The following is a 22,543-nucleotide window of genomic DNA, read 5'->3' on the forward strand; positions in this document are numbered from 1 at the left end:
GCAGGTTTCTGAAGACACTGGAGAGGGTTGTTGGATGCCCTGAGCTAGAACTGAAGGCAGTTGTGAACCTCCTACAGTGGCCAAACGCAAGTCTCCTGGAAGAGCAGTGTGCATTCTTACCCACCAAGACATCCTTCCAACTCCTCACCTTGGTTTTAATTTGATCTTTTTGATCTAGTTTCATAAGTTAAGGGACTAGATTTGGGACCTTTCTCTTTTAACAGGAAATGATAATAATATAAAATTTTCTCTAAGAATGGCTTTAATTACATCTAAAAAGCTAAATCTATAATATATTTTATCATTAATTTAAATGTTGGATAGTTCCCTTTTGATTTCTTCTCTGTCCAAGGGATTGTTTTAAGAAACAAGTTGCAGATACATAAAGATTTCCTAGCTTTCTGTTGCTCCTGTTAACTTCTAATTTTAGTTGTCTTGAGAGAAACTTCATTTGACAATTTCAGTATTTTGAATCTTGATACTGTTCTGTGCACCCTGGATCCAATGGGCATTAAAGGATATATATGCTATATAGTTGGAAGGCATTGTTTTACAAGTACCAGTTAGGTTGAGATGACGTCTCCAGGTGTGTCTCAAATATTCCTTTAGTGTCTTCTGATGTGCTTTGTGATCATCTGGCCATTTAATTTTTGCATACTTTGTATTTTCAAACTACATTTATACAGCCATTTAAATCTTTCCATGTCTTCACTTTTAGCATGAATTTCTAGTAGATTCCATTTCATGGGTGTTGCTTTGCAGGCACACTGATATTTTTCCTTTCCACTTTGAATATGCTGTTCCCATGTTGACTGGCCTCCATGATTTCTCATGAGAGGTCAACCAGACATCTTGCTATTCCCATCTTGACTGACTTCCATGATCCTCATGAGATATCAACCATCCATCTTGCTGTTCCCATGTTGACTGGCCTCCATGATTTCTCATGAGAGGTCAACCAGACATCTTGCTATTCCCATCTTGACTGACTTCTATGATTCTCATGAGATGTCAACCATCCATCTTGCTGTTCCCATGTTAACTGATGTCCATGATTCTTCATGAAGTGTCAACCATCCATCTTGCTATTCCCATGTTGACTGGCCTCCATGATTCCTCATGAGGTGTCAACCATCCATCTTGCTGTTTCTATGTTGACTGACGTCCATGATTCCTCATGAGTTGTCAACCATCCATCTTGTTGTTTCCATGTTGACTGGCCTCCATGATTCCTCATGAGATGTCAACCATCTATCTTGCTGTTCCCACGTTGACTAGCCTCCATGATTCCTCATGAGTTGTCAACCATCCATCTTTCTGTTTCTATGTTGACTGATGTCCATGATTCCTCATGAGTTGTCAACCATCCATCTTGCTGTTCCCATGTTTACTGGCCTCCATGATTCCTCATGAGTTGTCAACCATCCATCTTGCTGTTCCCATGTTGACTGGCCTCCATGATTCCTTATGAGGTGTCAACCATCCATCTTGCTGTTCCCATGTTGACTGGCCTCCATGATTCCTCATGAGGTGTCAACCATCCATCTTGCTGTTCCCATGTTGACTGGCCTCCATGATTCCTCATGAGATGTCAACCAGACATCTCGCTGTTCCCATGTTGACTGGCCTCCATGATTCCTCATGAGGTGTCAAACATCCATCTTGCTGTTCCCATGTTGACTGGCCTCCATGATTCCTCATGAGGTGTCAACTAGACATCTCGCTGTTTCTATGTTGACTGGCCTCCATGATTCCTCATGAGGTGTCAACCATCCATCTTGCTGTTCCCATGTTGACTGGCCTCCATGATTCCTCATGAGGTGTCAACCAGACATCTCTCGCTGTTTCTATGTTGACTGGCCTCCATGATTCCTCATGAGATGTCAACCATCCATCTTGCTGCTCCCATGTTGACTGACGTCCATGATTCCTCATGAGGTGTCAAACATCCATCTTGCTGTTCCCATGTTGACTGGCCTCCATGATTCCTCATGAGATGTCAACCATCTTGTCTTGCCATTTCCCCGTAGGTCATGCCTTCTTTCTGCACTCAAGACTCTTAACAATTCTGGCTTAAATAGAAGACTAATAGTGATTTAAGTTTATTTTGAGTGGTTTCTTGTTCACCTTGTGAAACTGGAATGTTTCCCACTAACTTTGAAGGCCATTATTGGTCCAGTTTTTCCTCTCTCCGTTTCTCTCTCCTCCTGTGGTTCCAAGTGAATATTCATTACACCACTTTATAATCCCAAAGAACTAATTCATTTTTCTTTCTGTTCTGTTACTTAGATTGGGTTTTCACTTTCTCTGTGACTATCCTGTATATCACCTTCTGTGTACAAAATACTATTCACTTATTTACAAACTCATAACTTTCAACTGTCATTTTAAGGTCACTTTCCCGGTTGGATTTCCTGTTATTCATAAGGTATCATATATTTTGTTAATTCTTTGGACTTAATTTCATGTAACTTTTGAACTTATTTATACAGGATAGACACTTCTAACCCAAAACTGTGAAACTGGAAATGGCCAAAATGCAAAGCTTCTTCAGCACTGGCTTGATGCCACCAGTAGAAAGTCCCAAGACATAAAGCTTTGTTTCATGCACAAAATTTTAAAAATACTGTTTGAAGCTGTATAAAAGTTTAATTACTTTTGCAAGCTGTATACAAAGCATGCTTATAATTGTCTTCTCCTTGAGTTATATCACTATATACGGAACTATCCTCAAAATATGAAAGTATTCAAAATCTCCCACTTCTTCTGCTCCCAGGTATTTTGAACCAAGATTTTGAGATTGTGCTCACTGCATACCATTGAGCTAAATTGTATACAGAGTAAATAAAGCACATTACCCAATAAACAGCAAGAGTAAAGCACATTACTGTTTAAGCACTATCTGAGTTCAGGAATAAACTTGGCATGGTAAATTTGATTTAGTATGAAATAATTGCTGAATTCAGACTACTATGAAATAGAGAAGATATGTACTATCTTCAGGTGCCTCATCACAATTATGCTAACTTATGAATAAAATCATAACCTAGGGCTTGAGTTCTGATCCTACAATCCATGTGAAAACATCTGGGAGGGTGGCATCTTGGGAGTGGGAAGAGGAGGACCCCAGTGGGTTGCTGACCAGCCAGACTAACGAGTGAGCTCGAGGCTCAGTGAGAAACCCTAAATCAAAATACAAGATGAAGAAGCAATAAGGCAGACATCTCAGTGTCTCTGGCTTCTACCTGTACCTACACCGGTGAGTATGATATTGCACATGCACATACATACACTATACACACACACACACACACACACACACACACATACAGGCATATTCACACATGCACACACAGTGCACACACATACACTCCCACATGCATACACATACACACACATACTCAAACACACACATGCACTCACATCCATGCACAGTCACACATACATACATACATACATACATACATGTATATTCACACATGCACATACAGTGCACACACACACAATCCCACATGTACACAAATATATTCTCAAACATACATATTCAAACTCATGCACTCACATGCACACACAGCTACACACAAAAGCATACATACATGCATACTTACATGCACACACAGTACACACACTCACACACACAATCCTACATGTACACATATACACATACTTGCACACACATGCATGCACTTACACACATGCACAGGCACACACATACACACACAGTACACACACACACAATCCCACATGTACACAAATATATTCTTATATATACATATTCAAACTCATGCACTCACATGCATGTACAGCCACACACATACATACACACAATCCCACATGTACACACATACTCACATACTCACACATACTCTCTCACACATGCATGTACTCACATGCATGCACACACACACACACACACAGGTACACCCCATAACCTTAATCAAACAGATCATCACCAAGGCCAGTTGACAAGCATAAATCACCTTGGTCAGGAGAGGTTCCCTCTGACAAACTGCTTCAGCATCCTGCAGGGCTTGATCATAGTTCTTCATGGTTAAATATAACTCAGCTCGCAGCAGCAACAAGGAGTTGTCATCAGGGGCTGGTAGACAGGAGAAATAGAAATGACTGCATTTTAAAATACATTGTCACAAAGACAAATCTGAAACAACTCCTCCCCGTGCTCATATGTAGAGTTCACTTATTAAATGGGTATAAGTTACAGAGTTTCTTTCAGGAAAATAGAAACAAATTTAATTAGACTTTAGAAAGCATCAAGAAAAACAAACTAATATAGACTGTTCCTATAAGCACACTAGCACAATGTCTAATACTAAATCAAGGACTTCCTTAACCCAATAATCCAAATCTAAAATGCTTTCCAATCTGAGCTGACAGTATTTCAGACTTCGGATTTTTAAATTATAGGTGGAAGACACTCAACTTAAAAAGAGAAAGAAAGCCATTAAAATGTGAAACACATCGCTTCTGGGCCTTTTGGCTAAGATCCAGTGTAGAACATGAAACACTTCTAGACTCAACTATTTTGTACCAGAGAAAGCTGTGCTGCATAATTAAGTATTTTTAACGGGACACCTTAAATACATCTCATGGGAGGCACGCTAAGAAATCCATGCTCTAAAAAATAACAGAGGGGGTTGCGAGATGGCTGTCAGAGGGACACGTCTGCAGTCACAGCGCTGGGAAGGCAAAGCAGACATTGTTGGTCCTCAGTCATGGACACCTGGATTCAGTAAGAGACCTCGCCTCAAACTAAAGTGGCAATCATGTGAGAAAAATAGCTGACACCACCCCCATAGTCACAGGTACCTACGCTGTACACACACATGAACATATACCTAAGGAAGGGTCCACTAGACCCGAGCACGGTGAGCATGGCTTGTCCCCCATTCCCTCTGCCTTGTTGAAAACTGTTAGATCACATTCCTAAAGCTAGTCCCCAAGATCTGTTCCCTTAGTTGGCCACTTCCTCCACCTGAGACTGACTACCAAGGTCCAGTTGTCAAAGTATTGAAGGCCAGCAATCAGAAGCCCCCTTTGGCTTGCCTAATAACATGCCCAGTTAAAATTAAATACCTAGGGTTTCCCCTTGTACCTTTATAAACTGTCATTTGCCTATGGCCATGTCTGTCTCCTCTCTATCCAGAGGTAGTTCTCTGTCCCCTCCTCCTTTCCCTTTCTCCCTTTCTCTTCCTCCTTCTCCTCCTTCTTCTCTTCCTCCTCTTCTTCTAGCTCCCATCTTTGTCTCTTTGTCCCTGCCCTCTGTCCCTATGAAGCAGATAAATCTCCTTGTGCTGAGAATTTGGTCTTAGGATGTCTTGTGCAGACACTGGTCCTTTCATATACACACATGCCCACACCGAGAAAACTGGACAGAAGAGTAAAGTTGTCAGGACCTGTCGTTGAATCATTTCTGCTCCTATTACCCACATTCCTCCTATAAGTAGTCACAATAAAACTCACTGGTTCAACAATCTGGACTTTGTCAGTGTCTGTGTTTTGGTCTATCATGGGTTACCTTTGTTGGGGTGAGAAGTAAGTGTTTGTGTGTGTGTGTGTATGTGTGTGTGTGTGTTACAGCTCCCCAGGAAAAGTCTTCATGTTTAATACTCACTTGCTCACTCTTGTCTCTGGTAATACAGGCCTATTATGGAATTCTTTGTCATAGAGTTTTAACTTAAGGTTCATGGCTCCTCCCAGCATCAACATCAAGTGAAAATGTCTATGTTAGCTATGTTCCACGATGAGACCTTATATGTTTCATCTATGACAATGTATATACAGACTGAGGGACGCTCACCGACAGGACTTATAAGCAAGTGATTTTTAAACTTTTTGTATATGTGTATGGGTGATTTTCTTTCTTTTTTTAAATATGTGGGCTCTTTTTCCTTTTCCTTTGCTTTTTTTTAAAAAGTTATTTATTTTATGAATGTGAATACACCATGGCAGTCCTCAGACACACCAGAAGACATCAGATCCCATTATAGATGGGTGTGAGTCACCATGTGGTTGCTGGGAATTGAACTCAGGACCTCTGGAAGAGCAGTCAGAGCCATCTCTCCAGCCCTGGTGATTTTCCTTCATGTAAATCTGTGTACCACATGCGTGCCTGGTATCCTCTGAGGCCAGAAGAGGGCCTCAAATCTCTTGAAACCAGAATTACAGATGGTTGTGAGCTGCCGTGGGGGGTCTGGAAATCCAACCAAGGGCCTCTCTAAGTGTATCCAATGCTCTTGACCTCTGAGCCATCTCTCCAGCCCCAAACGTATTTTTTAAAACATTTTCTCTATTCTTGAGACTCTACACGTGAACATAGTAGGCTATGATCATATCACTGCCATCCCCCCATTCCAGATTCATTAATATCCTTCCCAAGTCATGCCATCTACAGGCTGCAGTGACGGTTTTTTCCTCCGCATACACTCTCATTCTCCCGTGGCACCCAACCTGAAGGGCTCTAGACTTGTTCACCTTTGCATTCAAACTCAGCCTCAAGACGGCTTAGATAAGTGATCCAAATGGCCACCTAATGGCACCTAGATCCCAATATTATTTGAGACTTTCACAACTGCTGCAGCCATGGGGGAAATGGAAGGAGATTCCCTAGGTCCAAGCTATCTCTTACCTCCACTCCAAAGCATCTTTCTGTCCTTCCTGTTCCCTGACAAAGCTCCTTCTAGTTATGACGTCTGATGGGAGTCACGGGAAAGCATTTCTCCATCTGTCCATTGAGCATGCTCAAAACACAGAGTATACACCCCACTCTCTCAACTCCTGGGTATAGACAGATGTGCTCTAACTCTCCTCAAAGAGCCTTGTGTCCCTAACCTTACCTTTCCTAGATGATACTTATCCCTCCTAACATCTGCCCTCGTGCTCATTCCATCTCTCATTTCAGATTTCAGCTTCCACACATCAGCCACCTAACAGCACACTTCCTGGCTGCTTTGGAATTCTGGTTGTGAGTCCCTCCCCGGTCAGACCCTCTGTAGCCTCATCCATTGGACTACTAGACTCTCTGTAACTCTGCCATTTGCATCTGAATGTTCACAATACCTTGATCTTTGCAGCAGCACTGCCTACCTGCTGGGTGGTCTTATGCCCTGCTGTTCCTCTTTCAAAGCTAAAGGTGGTTCCCAGCGAAGAACCCTTGCCAGTTCCTATCACAGGGCTTACAGCAGATTGCAAGACAACCGAGTGGTCTTGGTCCTATGCCTCCTCACAGACCCGGGTACACCCACCTGAGCAGTGGGTGGGGCTAACCATGTCCCTAGCTATTTACTATAGCTCTGAGGTCATCCAATGAGTGGCTCAGACTATCCTTAACCTCCAGAGCCAAACAGATGCACGGCTGCCCTAGCGCCTCAAAATCAGCAAGGGTTAGATTTACTAACAGCAGAGAGAGGTTGTCTTTGTCTCTTCCTCGGGGAGGAACATTGCTTCTGTGCTACACAATCTGATAAAGTCAAAGACAAGATTGGATATCTCCAAAACAAATGTAGGAAACAGCTTGATGCCTCTGACCAGTGGATTGTTGAAAGTCCCCAATATGAAACTGTGTGCTATTGGTCGTAGCTCCCCCTTCCCCTTTCCTTAATTCTACTAGCCACATAGACTTCTTGTCTAGATAGACTTCTTGTCTAGATTTCTTCAACAATAGAGCCAAAGATTTCTAACCAGACTTTTAATCAGTTGCTGTCACAGGATTAGTAGCTCCTAGCTACAGAGCCAGAGGCCTGCCTGCACCTCCCAATCATATTCTGATATTGAAGGTCAAGTTAGATCCAAGATCTTCAATGTCCCCAATCAACAGGAAGTAGTCTAATGAAAATGCTTTCCCAACCCCTGGTAGTTTATTAATAATAAACAAAAAAGAGGGGTATATAGGGTAAAAAGTCTGAGCCCACATTTGGGATTGAAAAACCTACCAACATCCACCAATCAAAAATCCCACTAATCCCTGAGCTCAAAAAATCCACCAATCCCTGAACTCAAAAAATCCACCAATCCCTGAGCTCAAAAAAAACCCCACCAATCCCTGAGCTTGCCCCAAGATCAGGTCACAATAACCCCAACAATCCTATGCCACCCCCCCCCCCCCAGTTGCAGAAACCCTATATAAAGACTGCCTTCTGCTCAGTTCCCTGCTGCTTCTCAGAGGCAGCCGCCCTCTATGCTTTCTCAACAAATCTCTCGTGTGAACTTCAGTGTGTTTGACTCTGGTATTCCTTGTCTTCTGACTGCCAGAATGCCTTCTCCTCAGAGATGTTACAGTTACAATGTCTTCCATGAACATATGAGCGACGTTAATTGGGCTTAGTGGGTTATCAAAAAGAAAAAGAAAAAGAGGGAAGAAAGAAAAGAAAAAGGAAGGAAGAAAAAGAAAACATTTTTTAAATTGAGAATTTTCACTACCTGGAAGGCATATAATTATTACTTCTTCCCATAGGGTCTGTCTTTTTTAAAAAGCACATATAGGAAATTTAACTGTAGATTAATAATTTCTCACTGAAAGATTAGGTAAACGTTCCTCAACTGTACAATTACATGCATTTTGATACCTCTCCTTTGGAGGATTTTAGAAATCTAACAAAAGATTCTACTGGAACTATAAGCTGAGCCTCAGAGACACATCTACAGACCCCATACCCTGTGTTTGATTCTCTCAAATCCTGACGTCTGTCAGTTGGTTCTCATCGGTTTTTCACACAGCCATATTGTGTGCAGACGATTTGCTTTCTTTTACTGTAATATTTGGAACCAGTTCCCTTCAGTCTCATGCTGTAAAGTACTGAGATTGACCCTCACCCCTCCCTCAGTAGGAATTTAATCCAGAGCCTTACTGTCACCCCATTCTTTAGTTTAAAAGAAAACTATGTATGCCTAGAGCTGGGAGATGGCTCAGTAGTTAAGAACGCTGGATGCTCTTCCAGAATATCTGGGTTCAATTCCCAGCACCCACATGATGGTTCATAACCATCCGTAACACCAGTTCCAGGAGAGGCCATGCCCTCTTCTGGCATCTGGTGGCACAGCATGCACACGTGTGTGAAACAGCTAAGGTGGTGCCATTTTGTTCCGACTTTATTTTGAGACAGTCCTCAGCCTTTCATCCCGGTAGCCACAGCCACCACAGCAGTGCTTTTGGTGGGACTGTCCATGCCCTGACTGTGTCCAGAGGTATTAACCAGAACAGCTGATGTCTGTGCCGGCTATAACATAAAACTGAAATAACTAAGTGTAAATGTGAATTAGAGATAATTGTCACACAGTGCCTGAGAAAATACCATTAAGCTCTGCAAAAATACAGATGTTGTTCCTATCCTTTAAAAAAAACCTGTGATTGTGGGTTCTGTCTTTAAAAACACTGTACCCTCGAGCTTCTGCACCAAGAGACTCTGAGAATTGAGCTGGCTCTTGATCACCAGTTTTAAAAAAAGGATTCATACATTTCTAGTTGGTTTAATGTTTGTTCATCAGTAACTCCCCACATGAATCATTCCACATGCCTGCAAAACATCCAGATATATTACAAATATAAAATTAAAGATTGCATCCAATCACTGCTAAAATTAGCCAGGCTACCTTCAATCCTAGATTCCTAGCACAGGGTGCTATGTTCCAGGAGGTTGTTGCAGAATCTGAGAGATGGAAGTGCTCTGCCTTCCTCAACCTGTTTCAGTGGATTATGCTAGGTGACTTGTCTGATGTCTAATTATCCTCATATTCTTAAAGCAGGTTGCTAGACTCGGGTACTAAGACATCCACTCAGAATTTCTCATTTATGCAAATGTATAAGATTGGTTTGCACATCTTATCTCTTAAAAGGAGATGTAAATATCCCTGTGGGTTTTTTTTCTTTTTTCTTTCTTTCTTTTCTTTCTTTCTTTTTTTTTTTTTGTTTTTTGTTTTTGGTTTTTTGGGGTTTTTTTTGGATTTTTGAATTTGGTTTTTTTCGAGACAGGGTTTCTCTGTATAGCCCTGGCTGTCCTGGAACTCACTCTGTAGACCAGGCTGGCCTCAAACTCAGAAATCTGCCTGCCTCTGCCTCCCAGAGTGCTGGGATTATAGGCGTGCACCACAACTGCCCGGCTCCCTGTGGTTTTTCTCTTTCTTTTTTCTTTTTTTAATTTATTAATATATTTATTTACATTACAAATGATTTCCCATTTTCTGGACCCCCACTCCCCAAAAGTCCCATCAGTCCCCTTCCCTCCCCCTGTTTTCCCACCCAACCCTTCCCACTTCCCTGTTCTGATTTTGCTCTATACTGCTTCACTGAGTCTTTTCAGAACAATGGGCCACTCCTCTGTTCTTCTTGTACCTCATTTGATGTGTGGATTATGTTTTGGGTATTCCAGTTTTCTAGGTTAATATCTACTTATTAGTGAGTGCATACCATGATTCATCTTTTGAGTCTGGGTTACCTCACTTAGTATGATATTCTCCAGCTCCATCCATTTGCCTAAGAATTTCATGAATTCATTGTTTCTAATGGCTGAATAGTACTTCATTGTGTATATATACCACATTTTTTGCATCCACTCTTCTGTTGAGGGATACCTGGGTTCTTTCCAACTTCTGGCAATTATAAATAGGGCTGCTATGAACATAGTGGAACATGTATCCTTATTACATGCTGGGGAATCTTTTGGGTATATGCCCAGGAGTGGTATAGGAGGATCTTCTGGAAGGCAGATCAATGCAACAGGATTGAAGACCCAGAAATGAACCCACACACCTATGGCCACTTGATCCTCAGCAAAGGGACTGAAAACATCCAATGGAAAAAAGATAGCCTTTTCAACAAATGGTGCTGGTTCAACTGGAGGTCAGCATGCAGAAGAATGCGAATTGATCCATCCTTGTCTCCTTGTACTAAGCTCAAATCCAAATGGATCAAGGACCTCCACATAAAGCCAGACACTCTGAAGCTAACAGAAAAGAAACTGGGGAAGACCCTTGAGGACATCGGTATAGGGAGAAAGTTTCTGAACAGAACACCAATAGCGTATACTCTAAGATCAAGAATTGACAAATGGGACCTCATAAAATTACAAAGTTTCTGTATGGCAAAGGACACCATCAAGAGGACAAATCGGCAACCAACAAATTAGGAAAAGATCTTCACCAATCCTACATCAGATAGAGGGCTAATATCCAATATATATAAAGAACTCAAGAAGTTAGACTCCAGAAAACCAAACAACCCTATTAAAAATGGGGTACAGAGTTAAACAAAGAATTCTCACCTGAAGAACTTCGGATGGCAGAGAAACACCTTAAAAAATGCTCAACTTCATTAGTCATTAGGGAAATGCAAATCAAAACAACCCTGAGATTTCACCTTACACCAGTCAGAATGGCTAAGATTAAAAATTCAGGAGACAGCAGGTGTTGGCGAGGATGTGGAGAAAGAGGAACACTCCTCCACTGCTGGTGGGGTTGCAAATTGGTACAACCACTCTGGAAATCAGTCTGGCGGTTCCTCCAAAAACTGGGCACCTCCCTGTGGTTTTTCTAAGGTCTGGGATATAAAGGAATCAAGCTCTGAACATCTTCGTGCCTTGCTGGAAGACAATCCCTTGGGAACTTTATAGCTTCTTTCAGATTAGTAATTCACGTCACCCTTGTGCTTCTTCCTGGGCCAGTTCATGACAAATTACACGGCCCGCCCTCAGATGCCAGACCTGGATCTGAAACCCACCATCCCCCTCCTTATACTAGCTATGGGCTAGCGTTGTCCTGAGGTTGACTGGGTTAAGGACACTTTTCTGCTCTTTCAGATCATTCTTTTCAAACAAAGCATTAAAGTTTACTCTTTACATTCCAAAGGCTGCTTTTCCTGGAGTCCAAAATTAATGAGATTTACTTCTCACACAGACATCAAATGAATCAAACCATCTTCTAAGTGGGGAGACTTAAACAGATGAAGCCGAGGGAAACTGTCCATTAATAACTAAAAAATAATCAATGGAAGAGGAAGAACAGTATTTAATTCTTTTGTGTGGAGGGGATGTATGTCAGAAATCTTAGTGCACACCTGCCAAGTCAGGTGACCCTTGATTTCAGAAGGGTCATCGGTTAACTCCGCTGTCAGAAGGTGTCAGGAGGCCTGAGACACCGTCTGTGAGACAACCAGAGGATGTGTGTTCTGTATTCCGAGTTTATTGGAGATTGTCCTCCAGCCCTGCAGAGTGAGCCTGCCCGGTGACAAGGACACGCAGAATGGAGCCACTGTCCTGCTGTAAAGGCTTTGACTGTGTGAGACAGGTGGAGTAGGGAGCCACAGTATTTAAAAAGAAGATCCATTGAGAACAGCAACGGGGAGCGAGTGGCGACACTCCGGAGCTGCCTGCTTAGGATGAGGTGGGGCTGACAAGCCCACGTCTTAAATGTGTGTTTTGACCTTTTACTCGAGTTTCCCTGAGATCACCACCCAGGCCATTCTCAGGCCCTGTGTGTGCTCTCACTGGGCAGATCCCGTTAGGAGTGACCACCATTTTGACTCTGTCGCTAGTAGACGATGCACACCTTCCCGTCATCTCAGACCTCTGAGGAATTTGTTGCAGTTAATTTTTGTTTTCTATCTGTTCTTTTTTACAGACATAATCACCATTGAGCTTCCTATGCTGACCTTTTATATTCAACAGTCTTGATTCTCTTGAAGTTTCTGGTAGTTCCCCTGTGGCGTTTCTGGTAGTTCCCCTAAGGCACACAATCTTAACACCCTTTTTACTTTCCCCTCAAGGCATTGGCTAGCACCTTAGGTTTAATGCTAGGTAGCAGATATGACAGTGAGTACCTCTGTCTCTTCATTAGGAAGTTTTGAGCATAGTGAGACTCAGTTTTTACATCAAGTCATGGCTCCACAGACTTTGCAGGCATTTCTAAACAAATTTTAAAAGGTTTTCTTATCATTCCTCATTTTCTGTGATGTTTTTAAGATATACCACAATATTTCTCTCCCCACATTTTTTTTTCTGTTTAAGTGTGTATGTGGGTTAGTCTATAAAACTTAACCTCTACCAGAGATGAGCTGACCTCCAGGGTTACCATTCAATTCAGCATGGGGATGATATATATATATATATATATATATATATATCTCATATATCAACTTCTGCTGTTAACTCTTTTCCCCTTCTTCCCATATTCTTTGAATTCAATTTACTTTTCTTTTTCTAGCATCAGAAGAATGGAGGCAGGAGTTCACAGACTTGTGGCTGACCTTGGTATAACAGTGGTGTCCTGTTTTCCATGTTGATGTTTTTCTAGCTAATGAATTAGTGAATGCAGATATGTACACGTCGCCGTGCACAAGAGGATGCCGGAAAACAACTCTTGGGAACTTGTTCTTTCCTGAAGCCCTCCATGTTAGCTTGCCAGGCCTCTGCACAAATGATTGATCCATTGACTCATCTCACCAGCCCAATAGAATGCCTTCATTACCATCCGGATCAAAGGTTTCCTTATTTTAATTGTGATTTCTTACAAGGCCAGGAGGGCTTTGCTCTGATAAACAGGCTAATGAGGTCATCATAGGCCAGGTTAGTTACCACCATCTCAGCAAGCTCTGAGCTCCCTGCTCTGTGCTCCCCATGCAAGGCGGCTACTACAACAGAGCATGCGCCTTAGTAGATGCTAGCTAGCACCTCGATACTGTGGATTTCTTAGCCTTCACAACGATGTGAAACCAAGGTCTTCCTTTTATAAACTGGTCAGTTTGTGGTACTTTGTCATGGTATCCGAAAACAAGAGTAAGAAAAGTGATATTAAAAACACACTGCCTTGTTTCCAAATGTTTGAAGACAGTGTGCTCATCTGCCGCTTAATTTTCCTTTAAGTTTAGGGTTCAGATAATTCAACCTGCTTAATTTCGATGTATAGTATCTGTTGAGTTTATCTTACAGGAGTTAGCCTACAAAACAACAGGCCCTGTGAGTTTGAACAGGTGACATATTCTGCAGATACTTACTCTATGTAATAACAGCTGTGAAAAAGAAACACCAAGGTATCTTACTCCAACATATACTCTTATCTTCTTTCCTTTCCCTGTCTCACTAATTATCTCCCTTTGCTTCTGTCGCCTGGTTTGTGTCTGGTGCACACTCAGAACACTGCCCTTTCTCCATTGAAGGAGATCATAGATCCTAAACACCTCTGGTCCTCTTAACACACTTCCCCTTTAATTTACCTGATGCTGATTTTGTCGAGTCACAGCTCTTTCTGTCCGTCTTTATATGCATTCATTATCAGCCTGAATCTTCCTGTCTTTTTTATCAAAAGTTGTCTGATAGATAAGCACTATATAGCCAGGCTTCATCTAGTCCAGTCTGACATTTTAATGGAATATTTGGATTTACTAAAAATAAAGTAAATAAATCCTCACTTTTCCAGGGGTCTCATTTGCTCCGTAGTGTCATGTTCTTAAAAGTGTCTATGTGACTGAGGAGGGCACTGTCTCGCTGTGGAGCTCACCAATTATCTGCAGCTCAGTCCCTTTACAATCTTGTCTCTGGGGGCAGAACTCAGATTCCCCAGGCTGGTGTCTTTATTGACTGAGCCATCTCAGTGGCCTCTATTTCCCAACCTTTCGGATGGATCATATTTGTTGTTTCAACTAGAGCTTTTAAATTTCAACATTTTATCCTTTTTCTGGTGGCTCAGTTGAATACAATATACAGAGTAACCAGTAGTCATCCACCATTGTTACCACACGGGATGTAGCACATTTACCACACTCTGCACTCCCTCTATGGTTTGCCTTGATGTGAGTTATAAATGCCACAGAATATCGGGTTTTTTCATTGATAGGGTAACTTTTCTCATCTTCATCCTCAGTCCTCTCACATGGGATACTTTTCTTCAGTGACGCCTTCCCCTCAGGATCTCACAGAGTTCAGTTCTGACACGGATTATGTCCTTCAGCACTGCCCGGAGCTCTGGCTGAGGGCATCCCCACCTTTCCATTTGTGAAGGACATTTCTGGTTGGGAGACAGCTTCTGGATAGGCGTTTTATTTATTTATTTATTTATTTATTTATTTATTTATTTATTTATTTAACTTTGCTTGTTCTTTCAGTAATCTAAAGATGCCATCCCGCCGTCTCCCAGCGTCACTGGCTGTGTGGGAGCTGGCTGCCCGTCTTCTCTAACTGCTCTCAAACTTTTCCTTACGCTGACAATCTCGATTCAGTGAGTCACAGGTTTTCATCAACTATGGGGAAAATCTTGGCTTTTCTTTTTCCTTAAGTATTCTCCTGCCCTTTCTCTTCGATCTTCATCGAAGGGTTCCAGCTTCATAGACCTCAGAACCTCTGTCTGTGTCCAGCACACTTTTGCTCTATTAGACCTTGGTCTCACTGTGATCCAGGAAGGACACATTCTGTTAATTTGTATCTTGGTTTCCTTTCTATTGCTATGATAAAGACCCTGACCAAAAGCAACTTGGGGAAGAAAGGGTTTATTTGGTTTCTATATCCCAAGTCACAGTCATTGGGGGAAAACAAGGTAGGGCCTCAAGGCAGAAGCTGAGCCACACAGGGATATTGGTAACTGGCTTGCTCTTCTCTGGCTTGCATGCCTTACCAAGGCTAGCACTGCCCACAGTGAGTGTGCCCCTTACACAACAATATCCGTTAGGAATATGTTCCACAGGCTTGTCTATAGACCAATTAGACGGGGTCATTTTCTTAATAGATGGATGGGGTCTTCTCAGACAACTCTAGTTTCCATTACATTGACAAAAACCCCTAACCAATACAACCTGTTCTTGGGATTTTTTTTCACCCAAATTTCTGATGTGTGCAGTATGGTTTGTTTGTTTTTTAACATATCTAATTAACTTCTAAAGTTAGACACAATCCTATGTCTTGTGTGCATGTGTATATGTTTGTGCACGCATGTGTGTGAGTGGATATGTATGTGTGTGTATGTGTGTATATGTGTATGTATGTGTGTATGTATATGTGTGAGCATGTGTATATGTATGTATGTATGTGTATATATGTATGTGTGAATGTATGTATGTATGTATATATATGTGTATGTCTGTATATGTCTGTGTATATGTATACATGTATGTGTGTATGTATGTATATGTATGTTTGTATATATGTGTGTATGTAGCTAATTATCTGCTGATATCATTATCTGTTCATACATATCTGTCCTCTTTAACATATGCATTATTTACTCACATTCAAAACTTATTGGTAAACATTACTCACAAAGCCTCTAAGTAACTTGGGTGACTATTACCTTGTCTGTGGAAGAAATCAAGAAAGAAGTATTTGAGACAGAGTGATGATTGCTACAACACAAACTCTCTTATTCCAAACATTTGTGGTCTTTCTTATTGTACCAAAGCCTCTAATTTGAGCTAGTACATCACAAAATTTAATAGTGTGTGTGTGTGTGTGTGTGTGTGTGTGTGTGTTTTGTGCAGTGTTGGGAATTGAACTCGTGTGTGTGTGTGTGTGTGTGTGTGTGTGTGTGAGTGAGTGTGTTTTGTGCAGTGTTGGGAATCGAACTCATGGCCTCATAAATAATAAGCATTCACACTACTCCTTTTTCACTTATAATGTTGAAACCAGGAGACCTGATTTTCTTTTCTATTCTTTGAATAGAACATTAACATGGGACTTAATTCAATATAAGTTGTCATCTGATTGGACTGAAATTGTCAAGGTTTTAAACTTGCAAACTGAGTTCTAAAACACACACACACATGCATGCATACATACATAAAAAAGCTTTAGATTTAGTTATATAGTTTATGAAACTATCAGAAAGTTAACACATATGTAATCTCCATCTCCAACTGCACCTGTAAGCAGCCCCAAAGAAATGTTGTTCTTACAAGAGTTGCCTTGGTCACAGTGTCTGTTCACAGCAGCAAAACTCTAAGACAGCACTTGGTACCAGAGACTGGTGTACTGCTGTGACAGGCCTGACCATGCTTTTATTTGGAAGAATGTGGATTTGGGGTCTTTGGATTTGGAAAGCTGTGAAATGCTTTAAATGGGGCTTAATGGGCTATCTTAATAGGAATATGGAAGACTTTGTTACTGAGAATGATTTGAATTATGCAGACCTATTCCAAGAGGTTTCCATGGAGAATTTCAGTATGTGGCCTGGAGACTGTTTTGTGGTATTTTGGTGAAGAATGTGGCTATTTCTTGCCCTTGTCTGAAGAGTCTGTTTACCTGAGGCTAAGATAAAGAGACTCCGATTAATTGCACTGACAAAGGAAGTCTCAGAAATGCCCATCATAGACTTTGTTCTCTAGTTAAGCCTCACGGAGAGCATCTTGAACATACCTAGCAAGCTTAGAAAGGAAAAATATAAAATATATAGTTCAAATATTAAAGGGGTACCAGGAAGTGAAATGGAGTAGAATCTTGTGTTCTAGGAGATAGCAGATTAAAGGAGTGGCACTCTGGGGCAAGATCCTACCCAGCTAAATGTAGATCCAGGCATGGTGGTACACAACTTTAACCCCAGGAGATAAAGCCAAGCACATCTCTGAATTCAAGGCTAGCCTGGGACAGAGCAGACTCTAAGTAAAGACAATTTTAAATCCAGGCTTGGTGGGCCACACCTTTAATCCCCAGTGCTTCGGAGACAGGCCTGCAGATATCAGAGTTCAAGGTCAATCTACAGAGCAAGCTCCAAGAAAGCCAAGATTAGGCAGAGCAGAAGTCAGGAAAACAGAAAACTCTAATAGACTAAGGGGCCATGTTCCAGGCCCAGGAAGGAGCAAAACATGGCAGCTTCAGTCATTTGTCCCTGACTTCAGAGTGAAAAATACAAGGGACTACGTGGACAACTGATGCCGGTTAGCTTGAGCTAAGAAAGTAATGGTGATTAAGAAGAGGCCAGCATTACTGAGCTGAAATCTTCTGGGAAATGTTTTCTAAGAGTACAAATAAGCTATGTTCCAGAGGTTGGCAAGGTTGTACCTCACACTGCATCCGGACTTGGTAATGTGTAAGAGTCACCCAGGTAGTAATGGTTTTGAAGGCATGAAGGGGTCATGGAGAGTAGCTGAGGCTCGGCACTGTGAGAGGCCATGGAAGACCATTGGTGAAGGTGCAGCCTCAGTTGTAGTTGACTGTCCAGGACTGAAGTGGTCATGCAAAGGAGTTGAGCCTTGGCACCATGAAGAGGGCCTATGAGAGGCTATCAGTGAAGCCTAGTTGCATCAGAAGACTCCAGAGTTTGGGAGATACCAGTACCATGGGATGATTGCCAAGACCAGCAATGGCAGTGGAGTGGATCAACCTGAGCTTAGGGTGATACAGAGGGCAGAGCTGGAGCAGTGACGCCAGCCCTTTGGAGGAACCCAGAAGATCATGTGTGAATCCCAGACATTGAAACAAGAAGCCGTAACACTGAAGTTGCCCTGGAGACCCCAAGATGTTAAAGATGGCAGAGCCATGGGCTATCTGCTGAGGAAAGCTGTTAGCAAGGGTTGGAACCAGTGCAGCCAACAGTTTGTTGTAGTCAACAAAGATGAAAAAGGAGTGGGAGTTGAAGACTGCTTTGACATCAGACATGGAGACGCAGGATTTGGACTTTGTCCTGCTGGTTTCCTGTCTTGCTTTATGGATTGCAGTTAAACGATTGGGTGAGTCTCAGAAGCAACTTTTAACAGTTTTTTTAAAATACTGTTGAGATTGTTATAGACTATGGGAGCTTTGGATGTTGGACTAAATGTACTTTTTATTATGCTATGTTTAGGTATGGCCCCCATAGCCTCTTATGTTTGTAAGGCCAGGGAGTGGAGTGTGATGGTTGGTATATGCTTGGCCCAGGGAGTGGCACTATTAGAAAGTGTAGCCCTGTTGGAGTGTGGACTTGTTGGAATAGATGTGTCTCTGTGGGTGTGGGCTTTAAGACCCTTATCCTAGATGCCTGGAATTGAGTTTTCCACTGCCAGCCTTCAGATGAAGACACAGAACTCTCAGCCGGGTGGTGGTGGTGCACACCTGTAATCCCAGCACTCTAGGAGGCATAGGCAGGTGGATTTCTGAGTTCGAGGCCAGCCTGGTCTACAGAGTCAGTTCCAGGGCAGCCAGAGCTACACAGAGAAACCCTGTCTTGGAAAAAAATCCAAGAAAAAAAAAGATGCAGACCTCTCAGTTCCTCCTGCACCATGTCATGTCTGCCTGGATGCGGCCATGTTTCTGCCTTGATGATAATGGCAGTGAAGCTCTGAACAGTAACCCAGCCCCAATTAAACGCTGTCCTTGTAAGAGCTGCCTTGGTCATGGTGTCTGTTCACAGCAGTAAGACCCTAACTAAGACAGTCCCCACCCATTTTTCATTGTTAAGATGGTGCTTTGAACCAAGCTATAAACTTGCCATTCTTCTACCTCAAGCTCCAAGTAGCTGGGATTGCAGCTCTTCTGCGAGGCCCGGCAGCCTAGGTGCTCTCTCCCTGCAATGTGCTTGTACGGGGCAGGTCCTTTCTCCTCACTAAGGCATTAGAATATATTCACGCATCCTGCTCTTACTGGATACTTGTTTTCCTCTTTAGTTTTTAATGTATGTGTGTGGATGCTTTGCTACAGGTTATCCATTTGCACTTTGAGCCTGGCTAGACTCCAAGGCGGTCAGAAGAGGGCGTCAGATTCCCCAGAACTTTGTAATCCCCACATGTGAATGCTGAGAACCAACCCTTGGGGTCTATAGGAAAAAGTGGTTTTAACCAGTGAGCCATCTCTCCAGCCCTGGAGGCAACTTTAATGGTGGTGTGTGCGCACTCTGTGCAATCATTCGGTACACATGCATATGTACCTCTTGGAAACTGTTAGAAATCAGTCATTTTAATACAATTTTCCAAAATTGTATTAAATCAAACAATTTTCCAGGAAGATATTTTGCATGAGACCGGTCTCATCTTCTCCAACATCTAAACACAGGTGAAGGTCTTCAAATGAAAAAGTCCTGTCTGACCTAGGGAATGCAGTGAATGCAAAAAAAAAAAAAAAAAAAAACCAGACCAAAAATAAACGAATGAATGAATGAATAAATAAATAAATAAAATAAATAAATAAATATAAAGAGTGGTCTTTTAAATACTTAAGGCACATAAGTAATATATTGGATACAGAGTAGAAACCACTGTTAAAATAAAATATCATTTTACTGTACTTAACATATCGACCAGAAGACTTATTACGCGGCTTACTCTACAGCTCTTCAGCTAACACTGCTTTACAGCATGCACTGCAGCCTTGGGAAAGCCACAGCACGATGTACCAGGCGTATGACACTGGCCACCCAGCAGGGTGTGGCTGTGCACCTTACTACTGCTAAAATTAAAATGCCGCCGGCCACCGCCCAGCCCCGTGGTCACCCTCGAGGCTGACTCACCCATATCCAGGGCCTGCTGGCACCTGAGCAGCGCGGCCTCGGGCTGCTGCTGGCGCTGCAGTCCCCGCGCCTGGCACGCCAGCCTGCGCAGGCGACACTCGGCAGGGAAGCACCTCTCCAGCAGCCCGCTCAGCATCACATTCACACGCCGGGCCTGTGCCCGCGCCGGCACCTGCTCCACGCAGCGCTTGCACACCGTGAGCCCGCTGGACAACGTCACCGGCTTGTAGAGCAGCCGCCCGCAGCGCGGACAGCCCAGCAGGTCGCGCGGCGCCACGGGCCCCAGGGCCCCAGACGCGCAGCCGCTGGGCCTCACGGCCACAGGCGGCCGTTTCTCGCGCAGGCCCAGGGCGCGCGCCAGGCCGCTCGCCAGCTCCGATAGCTCTCCCGGCTGCAAGGGGCCGAGCAGCGCGGCGCCGCGGAACGCGCCGATGGCCTCGGGCAAGCGGCCTGCGCGGGCCAGCGCTTCTCCCAGCTGTAAGCACAGGCCGCGCTCCGGCTGCGCCAGGCCGGCCAGCAGCGAGCGGAAGAGCTCGGCCGCCACCTCGTAGTCGCCCGCGAGGAAGGCCGCGGAGCCCTGTCCCTGGGGCTCCGCCGAGGGCTCCTCGAGGCTGCGGCGCATGCCCTGCGGCTCCGGAGGCGCCGGCTCGGGGCTCATCGCGCTCAAACTGGGGTGCTCGGCGGTCGGAGCGCGGCCTCTGCCTTCTTCGCCGTCAGCTACGCGCGTCAGCGGACCGGGTGCTGCGAGCTGCGGGGACCACGCACGACGGACCCGGAGGAAGCGCAGCGCACGCGGCACAGCCCCGGCTCGCGCGAGGCGCCGTGCGCGTCCCAGTGCGCGCCCCAGTGGCTCACGTCAGCCAAGTGACCGTGGGAGCGTAGCAATCCCTTCACAGCGCCGGCGTCCGGACTGAACCTTTTTTTTTCTGCTCCCCGCAGGCGGACCCGCGCGTGTACGTGCGCATGCTCTTCCCGCAGCTGCGGAGTTGTTGCGCAGACTGGAGCCGAGCAATGTCCTCGTGACCCTCCATCCATCTCTCCTGCATCTTCCTACCTGCGGGTTCAGCAACGCCATGCTGCGCAGACGACCCTGAGCTTCTAGAAGGCAAAGTTTCTAAGCTCTTCGATCATCCCTAAGAGAATAAGAGCCTGCAAAAGAGACCCAGTGCTCTCCATAAACATAAGAATCCAGACAATGACGATTATTTACATATGTACGTATAAATCGTCCAGCTTACATTAAAGATTTTGAAATACAAATGAAACTACAATAATAAGCAGATTGGAGGTCATATGGATCTGGAAGAAAGGACATGCATACAATGTTACATGACGAAATCCTTAGGGGTGATAAAGTCTTCATTGTGGTGATGGTCTTCATACCAGGCAGGTGAGCAGTCAGACAAGGTAGCCAAGGAAACTGCAGCCCTCCTGACTCCTGATGGTTGAGAAATCCCTTTGTAGCTAAATACTCTTGAAGCTGCAAGTGGTTTGTTGCCACTTAACAAGAACCAAAGCACAGGGACATTTCCCATGCACATAAATGAGTGCACAGATAATAAGAAACCGTTTAAGTTTGAGAAATGAAAGCAATGTTGTAGTGATAAAGTCCACTAGGGTAGCAAGAGTTGATTCATTGTCTCTCTCATGCTCCCTAATGCTGACAGATTCTGACAGCAGTCAGAAATCATGACTGAAAGAGATTTGGGAAGGAAAGGGTTTATTTCAGCTTACAGCTTACAGAACTGTGTCATGAAGGGAAGTCAGGTCAGGAGCCAAGGCAGGAGGAACCTGGAGCAGGAGGTGACGCACAGGCCACAGAACAGCTGCTGACTGCTGGCTCGCTCTCCCTGGCCTTCGCGGCTCGCTCTCTTATAACATGCAGGGCCATCAGCCCAGGCTTGGCTCTGCATAAATCATTAATCGGGAAAATGCCTCATAAGCCAGTCTGAAGAAGACATTTTCTGAACCGAGGTTTCCTCTTCCCAAATGATCCCAGCTTGTATCGAGTGACCAATAAATAAGTAAATAAATAAACAAATAAATAAATAAAAAACCAGGCTGCTGAAAACTGATCTTGAAAGTACAATGCACTAAGTACTACTTGTTTTATTTGGGAAAAGAGTTCCAAATCAAT

General features: G+C 43.6%; 1 protein-coding gene across 1 annotated transcript in view; it reads right to left on the minus strand.

Moving 5' to 3' along the window:
• Positions 1–21,347, minus strand: part of Lonrf2 (LON peptidase N-terminal domain and ring finger 2) — a 45,153-nt gene extending 23,806 nt beyond the window's left edge. Inside the window, exons 1-2 of the mRNA XM_052193186.1 lie at positions 20,407–21,347; positions 3,981–4,099 (exon numbers count right to left, since the gene is read on the minus strand). Coding sequence (XP_052049146.1) covers positions 3,981–4,099; positions 20,407–21,064 — 777 coding nt within the window. The 5' untranslated portion in view covers positions 21,065–21,347. The remainder of the gene's footprint in view (positions 1–3,980; positions 4,100–20,406) is intronic.
• Between the last annotated feature and the right edge of the window lie 1,196 nt (positions 21,348–22,543).

This window comes from Apodemus sylvaticus, chromosome 9 (assembly GCF_947179515.1).
Source record: "Apodemus sylvaticus chromosome 9, mApoSyl1.1, whole genome shotgun sequence".
Classification (NCBI taxonomy): domain Eukaryota; kingdom Metazoa; phylum Chordata; class Mammalia; order Rodentia; family Muridae; genus Apodemus; species Apodemus sylvaticus.